Raw genomic sequence first — 10,788 nt, forward strand, 5'->3', positions numbered from 1 at the left:
AGGCTTGGAAGTGCCACTTGCCACTTCTGGCACTTTCTGTTGGCCAAAACAAGTCATGAGACAAGACCAAATTCATCAGGGAGGCAGGTGGGGAAGCAGACTTTCCCCCTTGAACACCCTCGATAAGGATAAGCTGCAAAGTCACATTACAGAGGGGCATGGATGAAAGGAGGTACAAAAGATTATGACCACTTTCGCAATCCACCACAGGCAAAATGAAATAGTCATCCTATGAAGTCTTTGTGTTTTTGTTCTCATCCATGTAAACGAATCAAGACCTGATTATCTCTCCTTTTTCCCCTCCCCCTACAGGTCCTCCCCTTCTCATCCTGGCAAGTAAGAGTCCAGGAATCAAGCCTTGATTCAGTTATATGTATAGGAACAGAAACACAAGGACTTAATAGAGCGTTTCTATTTTGTTTTGCCCTGTGGTAGATTGTGAAAGTGGTCAAAATCTTCCTCCACCTCCTTCTCCTTCAACAAGGATAGAAGAAATTAGCTATGCTGTTTAGGGCTCTAATCTGTTCTTGTAGCAAGAAACTCTTCTCACTGAATCTAACTGTCAAAGCATGTTTCAGAAACCAGACCCCGCTCCTCCTGTGCCTGGCCAGCAAGACCTCTCTTGCTGTCTACGGCCATCTCTCTGAGATGGTGGTAGGGTGTTCGACACAAGCCTGAAAGAGGATTGCGAATCTATTTCTATTTGACTTGCATTATCCCAGCAAGAACCTGAGGCTTTCTTAGGGTTTTTTTTTAAGCTTCAGACCTAAGCTGTCATTCTCAACCCACATAAAGACATCTCTATAACTGGGAAATTTTTGCTGAAACCTGTAGTTTGTATGCTTTTATTCTCCTCAAACTCAACTAGTAAACATCAGGGTGATCCCGTGGGATGAGCCATATTATAGTATCTATCAGCAGGCTCACAGTTAGAGTCCAATAGCTGAATAAACAGATTCTCACTTCTACTAAAGCGCCATCTTTATAGCCCTAGCATGTTGCTAGGCAGTGCTGCTTTCTAAGCCTCATTCGCAGGAGGGAAATAAAAAAGCACGTAACGGGGCAGGCCCCGTGGCCCAGTGGTTAAGTTCGCGCACTCCGCTGCAGGTGGCCCAGTGTTTCGTTGGTTCGAATCCTGGGCGCAGACATGGCACTGCTCATCAGACCACGCTGAGGCAGCGTCCCACATGCCACAACTAGAAGGACCCACAACAAAGAATATACAACTATGTACCGGGGGGCTTTGGGGGAAAAAAATAATAAAAAAAAAAATCTTTAAAAAAAAAAAGCACGTATGGTTCTTTATAAAGTAATGTGCCACACCCTGATCCATCAGCCCTGCAGATGATACACCCATTCCAGTTCCAGGGTGGTGGAAGACTTGACAAGACCTTGAAGTTCACTTGAAAAGAATTGTAGCGGCTCCCTTTGTCCCCATGACACTCCAGCAAGCAGGCTGTCCATGGCTGTTACTTCATCTCTAAAAGCATACCAGCTCCATGTTATTCACACGGGAAATGGCTAATGGATGGGGAACAGCACTTTGAGGGCTGCAGAGTGGAAGGCAAATCTAAAGTGTCTCTTGGTTTCCTAGGTCCAACGTGGGACCCCGTCAGCTCACCGTGTGGAATACTTCCAATTTGAGCCATGACGACCGACAAAAATACATCTTGAGTGATGAGGGACGACAAAACCAGTTGGGCCTCCGGACCCGCCAGGACATCCCTTTGCCTCCAAGGAGAAGAGAGCTCCCAGCCTCGCTGACCACCAATGGGAGAGCAGACTCCCTGAACGGAGCTCGGAACTCAGTGATGCAGGAGCTCTCGGAGCTCGAGAAGCAGATTCAGGTGATCCGCCAGGAGCTGCAGCTGGCGGTGAGCAGGAAAACGGAGCTAGAAGAGTACCAAAGGACAAATCGGACTTGCGAGTCCTAGGCCACCACGCTGCTCCCCTCTCTCCATTCCTGGCACTCTTCTGAGCCCCTGAGACACTTTGTAATGCTCTTTTGTAACTACTGACAAAGGCGCAGGGAAGCTGAGGTCTGGGTCTTCTTAGAGGTCAAGGCCGCTCTCCGCAGCCTAAAGAGCAGCAGCAGCTCTTCCGAGCTCGCTCCCTAGGTCTCCAGGATAGGCATCTTTTTCAGAGCAGGAATCTTAAATTAGTCAGAGGAGTAAACTCTGTTTAAGGAAGGGATTTGTGAATAACCAGACGACCCTCATTCCTCTTAACCTTTTCACCAGGTGCCACGGTAATATTTCTGGGTTTTAGCCCTTTCTCTGCACTATCAATAAGAGATAAAATTGTCACTCATACCTATGTCTTACTGGGTGGTTGGTTTAATCTTAGCATAGAGCAGAACTATCCAGGGTTGTGGCTTTTGATACAACTCCCCAGGCTAGATTTGTTCCTACAATCCTGACAGGGAGCAAGGTAAGAGGTAGAGAAACCAAGGACAGGGAGCTGGTACTTAAAACATTAACTCAACTCCTAGTATCACAGCAGGCCAAGGATTGACTGGGTCAGGCAAGAGCCATGTTTTGAGGAGGTCCTGGATCTCCGACACCATCCTGACTCACATTTAGTAGGAACATGTTGACCTGCCATGAAGAAAAGGGACAGGGATGTGTGAGTGGGAACAGAGGACAGGCACAAGAGGCATTAAAAATGTCAGCGTGCTTTTAGAACAAAAGCTGTGAGCCAGAAAAGCAATTTTGCTAAGGAATGAATAGGACTAAGCATCTCCACTATAGTGTGTGCCTTTTACAAAGGAAGAAGAAAGAGAAATATAAAGCAAGGCTGTGGCCTTGGCATGAAACTGGAGCATCCCTGGTCGTTGCCTGTATAGGATGTGTGAGTTGGCACGGTGGGTTAAGTGAAAATGCTCTGCAAACCACTTACTAGGCCATTTTCAGGTCAGCAGTCACCAGTCTCTTAGCTGTAGGAATCCTAAAAGTGAGCCTCGAACCTGTGAACATCACAAGCTTCAACCTTCAGGAATGTGTCCTGCTTTCCATATCTGTATTGATAATGACCAAGTCAGCCTCCCCACCTCACTCCCATTCATCTCTGAGGAGCCTCCAATTCTCCTCCTGGCTCCATCTAATGCTCCCAAGAGACTATGTAAGTAACCTGTTTCCCCTCCACCTGGGCATCCCTTCCCGGTGTGCAACGGCTTGGACATGCCGAAAGGGAAGGGAATATGGGACTATGGAACTTCAGTTCCCAATGTTAGTGTAGCAATGATCAAGGCACTCCTTAGGATGCTGATTGCCAGGGCTCCCCCAGAGGACTGGAGGGGTGGGGAATCTGGATGAGGGCTCGGAAACCTCCTGTTAACCACCATCCCCAGGTGACTGACACATGTGGTTGTTACTATTCGAGCAACACTGTTATAGAATTTGGCTGCCCCAGCGATGAGGAGAGGTGAGAAGAGCCTTCTTGAGAGTTTTTTAAACTTCAGCAAACATCTGCTGATTCCCCTTCCATACAGCCACTCCCATCCCAGGGTGCCATTTAGGACTAGATTTCCTTGTTTATCAATTACCTTCTTTATCTTCTCAGTCTCTTTGCTCCACTCCAGTCAATTTGAAGACCTACAATGAGCTCACAGCATTGTGCCAAGCACTGTGCTCTGTAACAGCTGCAGATCATTGGAAAAGCTCCTCAATTCCAAAATTTCTCCCCCTACTTTTGGATGCAATCCCTGCATTCCCCACTAAGAGCTACCCAGTCCCCCAGGGGAAGATGTAATTAGAGAACACTTTAGCAATTAGTTAATTGTCTGAGAAAACCCTGGGGTGGATGTAGGCGCAGAGAGACTGATTAGGGAGGTGGTAGGAGGGTTCTAAAGTTAGACTTCATCAACCTCTCAGTAAGGGAACAGGTGAGCCCTGGAAACAGAAAGGACAACTCTGCTTTGAAATGCCCTATCCTCCCACGTTCTCATCACAGGTCCCGAAGTATGTCTGCAACTGCCTTTGGAAGATCATGCCCCTTAGCCATTCCCACCCGTCTGCAATAGCTAAGGATGCTGTAGAGACTGCATCATGCTCTCTGCAGCCCGGAAGGCTGATGTACAGGTGTACCTCAACTCACGCAACAGCCATGCTCCTACTGTTGTACATGGACATTTTTATAACTCAGCTCATATTCTGACTGTGCTTGAGAAGCTGGCTATTTAAAGGAACCCAGAGGTGAATTCTTTTGTAAAGTAAAGAATCCTTTTGTAATGCAATTAATTATCCCTTAATGTATCTGTTTTGTAAGTTTGGATTTTTGTATATCGCGTTTACCTTAAGCTTCTCTACTGAGGCATTCTGAGCAGTAGCCTGCCTGTCCCCGAAGCAGGTGACCAGTGCATGGCTCCTCGAGTATCTTCTGAGGAACTACTTGGCCAACACTGTGGCCAGGATGTGGGGAGACACAGCAGGGGCTGAAAGCAGGCTTCCTGCCATCAGTACTGCTTGAAATGCCTCCAAGTTCTGGATAAAGAAAAACAAAGCATAATTGTTTGTGGTGAAATGAAGCAGTCTTCATGTTAAGTAGCAATGGTTATTTTTATTGGTAGTAATTGAACAGTGTTTTGCAATTTGTGAAACAGTGCGTTGTGTTTTGTAAAAAGACTTCATGAAATGGTGGGTCCTTTGAAAACCCTCCTTTCTGTTCTGCCCCACCTCTGTTCTCTCAATTCCCCTCAGGCTCAAAAAACACAAAGATCAGGAATCTTGAGGCGGAGGGTGGTATTCTGGTAAAGAAGAGATGGGGTGCTACCTTGCCTCCTCTTGTGGGCTCCTATTTCATGAGATCAGGAAGGCCTCCATTCCTTTTCAAGCTCTGATGCTGGGAACTTGGAACATGACAACCTGATTGTGTCGCTCACCCCAACCCAATTTTCCAAGAGGGAATTCCTGACACAGGAAGAATATAATAAAGGATGACTGGGTGGGTTGGGACAAGGAGGGCTACTAGGCTCATGTAAATAATAATAAGGGCCCCACAGTGTGGACACCCTAGTAGAGGGGCAAGGGGATCCCTTCAACCATTAAGTTGGCAGAATGACTGGGACAGACAAGTGAGGCAGCCACAGGGACCCAATCAGTTGAGGTCTTTAACATGCCTGGAGGTGACTCTCCGCTATTCATGGATCTCACTATTGCACAAACCCAATATAGAAGCTGCTGCTTCGGTGCCAAGAGAAGAAGTGGTAAGTGGAGCAACCGCCACGCAGAACAGAGCTATGTGATCTGGGTGACAGACTTCTCAGTGTTGGTGCCGGGTCATTAGGGCCTTGGAGCTAGTAAGCACTTCCTTGGTGTGGATAAAGAATGAAGGGGAAAGAAACTACTTCAGAGCCTCTCTTCCTCTCAACTCATATTTTTGATGGGCAAACCAAAAACCCAACCAGTCCAGAAGAAATTGCTTTCTAGTCATCAAAACCACTTCACTATCTGCAATGTTTAGTTATTCTTTTCTTCACCCACCCACACCGTCCATCTAATCCAGGATTCCCTCACTCCTTTTTTAGATTAGTTCCTAATTGTTTTATGAAAATAATGTACTTATAAGTATTTTCTTAAGGTTTGTAAAGAGTATTTGCATTGTGTCTTCATTTTAATGTGTTTGCAATTGCTCCACTCCAGGAAGAACTGAAATGCTGTCTTGTGAGCATGAAGTGAACAGGCTGCTTTGCTCCAGCCACTTTTCTTGTACAATCACATGGATGGACTAGATGTCCTCAGGTCTTTTCCATCTTCAGTTTCTATGACTGTGGAATAAATGTTCAGACAGAAACTTCACTTTCGGATGTACTGCTGGCATTATCTTCGGGCATTCAAATGTTGCTGTGGCATCAGCCCCTTCCTAACAGGAGACCCACTGCTGCTATGACTTATGCTTGTTTCCTTGGTGTAGTCCAAAGTCGCCCAAAATATGCTGAGAACACTCAGAGCTATGGCATCATGAAGTAGAGCTGAAATGGCTTCATCAGAGAGAGACATTCTAGGAAAAGCCACAATATTAAGAGATCTCTGAAAAACTGCCCTGACCACACGCATTTAGGAACTCAACAAACATTTGCTAAACAGCTTGTATTTATGTGCCAAGTGCTGGAAACACAATAGTGAATAAGATGGGCCTGGTCTCTAACTTCAGGGACCTCCTCACAATCTGTCCTTTCCACAACCTGTAAACGGAAAATACAATAATAACTAACATTTACTGAGCACTTATTTTACAAACTGTGATCTCATTTAATCCTCACTAAAACCCCATGAGACAGTTGCTCTAAACCTGGTCTGGAGTAGATAAACCAGACCTCTGGTTTACAAATGGAAAAACTAAGGGTCAGGGAATTATGTGAGTTGCCCAAGGTCACACAGTCAGCATTAGTAGCAGCAGAGATTCACATGCAGGCAGCGCAATTCCAGAACAACCATACTACATTGTCAGGACACTGACCACTCCTTACAACTTCCCCTTCTTCCTCTAACCCCCCTTTAGTTTTTCTGCCATCCTGCCTCCCACCCATGCCTCAGCCTGGCCTCCAGCTCCACAGAATGGAGAGGGAAGCTGATGTGGTAACTGCACCTGCATTGGTCCACTGAACTCAACACTGTAGCCTTTGAGTCTCACAGAAACGGTTTAGGGCATCTCTTTCTTTTTGCTATCTAGCCCAACCAGGAACTGGTGCAAACCACTTTGCAGTCCTCCAGTCTCAGGTATTTTGCACTTTCTGACAACCCAGGCAGTTTTAGCTGCTGCAAACTTGCCATCATGAATCTGCTAGCTGGATGCATTCTTCACACACATTCTTCCAGAAGACACCCAAATCAAATCTCGTAAAAACATAAACCTACTATAAGCTAATTCAACTGCCAACTTACCCAAGCATGTTTTGCATCAGTCATTTTTTGGATGCTTATTTTGAGGCATGCATCAGGTTAGCTGCTGGAAACAGAAAGATAAAACGCAGATTCTGATCTGATGGAGCTCAGTCTAGCAGGCAGACACAAACTGGCAAAACAATGTGGCTTGTGCTCTGATGCACATCGGGTACTATGGGAGCAAAGACACCGTGTGTGTGTGTGGTGGAGAAACTGAGTGGAGGGTAACAGGGATGCCAGGTAAAAGAAACAGTATGTACAAAGTCCAGACCTGTGAAGCTGTGGCAGTCAAGGAACTTAGGAACATCAAATAGTTCAATATGACAGAAACCTAATGCACGAGGCAAGTGCAAGCTGTAAGGACCGGAAAGAAAAGCAGAGGCTAGATAACTGTGCTAGAGTGGATTGGTATCCCAAAGACTCCAGGGACTATTCAAGGATTCTAAGCTGAAGAGGGATGAATTAAAAGACCAGGATCCTCACCACTAGGTGGAACTGTCATTCATATGCATTTTGTTTGTAGGACAGTGAGCAAACAAAGTTAACTTTTTGATATTTTGGAATGACTTGGCCATGACATCATTAACCAAGACAGGTGGATTTAGAGACAGACATAAACACAATGGCCAAGATTCCAAAGGATGTCAGTCTTATTTTTTCCTAGAAATAGGAAGAAAATGTAGAAGAAAGAAACACTGACCTCTCAATTCTTTGTTTGCAATAATAGAAGTTAATATTTTAAACATTTACTAGCTGCTCGGCACTGTGCTAAACATTTTGCATTTATTGACTCATTTCATCCTCAATACAATCCTGTAATGTGGTTATTATTATTTGGTAGATGAAGAAACTGAATTAGAGCTGAAATAACTTGCTAATACGTGGCAGGGCCATTCTCATCTGAGTCTGACTTCATAATAAATGTGTTTAGCACAGCTCCTGGAAGCACAGTAAGCACTCAACAAACACATCAACAGAGTCGGTGAGCAGGAAAAACCAAAGACCCCTTTGGTTCGAGTCTACTCTAGACCAAAGTGCTATGGGAACTCTCAATGAACAGGGGGACAAAACGGAGTCCTAATCAAGGGCCTGGCAAAGAGACCCTACTTACATTAGAACTATCAAGGCTAAATACACCAGGTTTATATAAGTTTTTGGAAAGACTTCAAAAAGACTCAGAAAGTATTTTCAGTTATTTTCTCCCAGATGACAAGCCCTCTGTTGGTACAGGTCTCCACTTAGGGTAAAAGAAAGAACAACGGAGGTCTGATTATCACATTTTGATTCTGCTACTAAACTGAGTGACCCTGGGGCCTGTTTCCTCATCTTTAAAATAAGGACATGGTTTGAGGTCCCTTCCAGCTCTCACATCCTAGCTTTTAAATCATTCCAACTCTGAAGATTTCAGTAACCGGAAATCCTCAGAGCATATCATTATGTCAATGTGAATATGCTGTGGTTCTAATTTTGTCTACAATTTCCCTCAAGAAAAAGAAGGCTAAATCTATGTGAAGAAAAGCCCCGGCTATCATAGGTTGCCTCTATCAGAGATATTAGTTTCAGAATTTGTAATACTCTCCTTTATTATCACCACAAAAGAAATTTAAAATGCAGCCATATATTTCAGGATAATCCAAATTTGAAAAGTTACTTCAATATATGAGGAAAAGTTATTTCCAGTTAGAGGGTGAAAAAAAGAAATAAGGTTTGAATTCACACATTGGTCCGATAAAGCAGACTTCTGAAGATTTGTTAGCAGAAAGATGGAGCTGAATTAACTTAATCATGCAAAATGTAATGGATACTCCTGTGTGCCAGGCCCTCTGCTGGATGCTGGGGATTAGATTGTTAAGACATTGCCCTTTCCATGTCCTGATTTTAGTAGTTGTGAAGTATGCTAGAAATAAGACCTTAATATCTAATGTTAGGAAATGACCAAAGTTGGGCAGAAATCCCCAGAAGGTAAAGCTCAATTTTTCCTTGTGGTGGGACAATTACATATCTAGGAAATTTTTAATTTACTTCTATGCCAGGAGTTTCCTACTGTGTAAACCCAATCCAACATATACACAACCCACCAATTTTCTACTTACTGTCTCAGTGTGGCTGTCCTAACATGTCAATCAGGTAGACTTTTGTGATAAGAATTAGTCAAAACTTTTCTGCAGACTCACTGGGACTTGAGTTTATCAATTGACAGTCTTCTGGAAAAACTTTAAGGACCAAAATTTAAAGGTATTCCACACTAGCAAACCATGAAAATAGATGAGAACAGCATAAAGCTTCCTTCAGGAACTGGGCATCACTTTCCCAGGTCTAAAAGATGACAGGTGATCACTTCCTTATTGTCCAGAATCTTTCCACGAATCCCCACAGCATCCAATCACACTCATCACTCAAGGGGCATGCACATGGTACTAAGTGCAGAGCTCCTGCCCTTGAAGGAGAAAGATGCCAGTGGATCTGGACTGAGAATAAGAAAAAAACAAGGAATCCCAATGGAAATTCATGTAATTTCTGGAATTACAAATTTCCAGAATGCAATAGCTAGTAGAAACAGGTGAACACCTTTGAAAAAGATCTCGATAGCAGGTAAGGAGGTAAAAGCCAAGCCATGTAGTTAAGACATATGCCTTAGGGCATATCAACTCTGACTTTGGTCTAAATTGCCAAGACAATTTCCAAGGTAACAACAAAAGTAAAGAAAAAAACCAAGAGACCATCCCTGTATGTCCTGAAGCATTTTAAAAAAGAGAAGACTCTAGTACTTCTGTAATACTCTAAAATTGGCATTTGTTTATGAAATTGGCATTAAAGAAATTCTCTTTTTAAGAAGTTCGATGGATCTAGAGCACAGATTCTTAACTTTTTTGGGATTTGTGAAGTTCCAGAATTCCTTTAGCATCTGAAACAAGCTACAAATGACGTACACCCAACACAAATGAAATCTGACAGACAATTTGTGGGTCTTCCTGAAGCCCATTCATCATCCTCTTCTGTAGTGAGAGAAGCCAGAATACCCAAAAATCACAAATGTTTTTGGTCATTATCTGACAATGACTTTAAGAGGACTCCCTGTACTGCCTAGACCTCAAGCTAGTTGGGACTAGGGGTTCCCCGCTCTTCCAAGCTAGAGGAACTTTGCTTAAATCCACCTTCCCGTGGGACTCGTGGTTCCCTCCATAACATTCCACAGGCTCCACCATCATCACTGTTGGGCAGCTGGCTTTCCTAGCCAAGTGTCATAAACAGTCAATATCCAAACCTGCCACCTGCTGCACAAGTAGTCTGCCTCCAAACCAACAGAGTTATGCCCAAGCTTGCCCTGTAAGAAGAGAGCAGCAAGGGGAAAGTGTCCTATTACTGCCTGCACATGCACTGCACGTCCAGAAGCAGAGCCTCGCCCCATCATGGCTCTGTGTGTGTGTGGGTAGGGGGACAGGGGGATCAAAGGACCCGTGACCTCTTTGATGATGCTGTGAAATTCCCCACTTAGACTCATTTCTCAACCCATACCTCATGACTTTGTGGAATTCATCACAAATCCTGCTGAATATAGGTAGTGACCACAAAAGGACATGGAATTTGTTCTTACCTATCTTCTAGGACAGGTGGTGATCAAGAAGGGCCCCATTTTACACAACCCCTTAGCAGAGATATAAAACACCTCTGGAGTGCTGGTTACTACAAAACTTATAATTCAAGAACTCTCAGCCTAAAGTGCCAGGCAGCCTTATACTTCCTGGATAACAAACCACAATCTTACCCCCACAGTGAACTATGGATGGGAACTGAGTAGTCAAATAAACTGTCCTCTTTCAGGCATAATCTCTCCCCAGAACAGACTCAATAACACAACCGGGAGAAAAGTGCTCCAATTAATCAAAGAAATAAATTCTTCAAACAC

General features: G+C 44.1%; 1 protein-coding gene across 2 annotated transcripts in view; it reads left to right on the forward strand.

Moving 5' to 3' along the window:
- The window catches only part of GRIN3A (glutamate ionotropic receptor NMDA type subunit 3A), a 150,769-nt gene extending 144,664 nt beyond the window's left edge, over positions 1-6,105 (forward strand). Inside the window, exon 9 of one of the 2 annotated variants that reach the window (XM_070519106.1) lies at positions 1,595-6,105. In XM_070519106.1, coding sequence (XP_070375207.1) covers positions 1,595-1,934 — 340 coding nt within the window. In that variant the 3' untranslated portion in view covers positions 1,935-6,105. The remainder of the gene's footprint in view (positions 1-1,594) is intronic. The other variant, XM_014842182.3, reaches the window with a different exon arrangement.
- The last annotated feature ends 4,683 nt before the right edge of the window (positions 6,106-10,788 follow it).

The sequence above is a fragment of the Equus asinus genome, chromosome 10, assembly GCF_041296235.1.
Source record: "Equus asinus isolate D_3611 breed Donkey chromosome 10, EquAss-T2T_v2, whole genome shotgun sequence".
Lineage (NCBI taxonomy): Eukaryota > Metazoa > Chordata > Mammalia > Perissodactyla > Equidae > Equus > Equus asinus.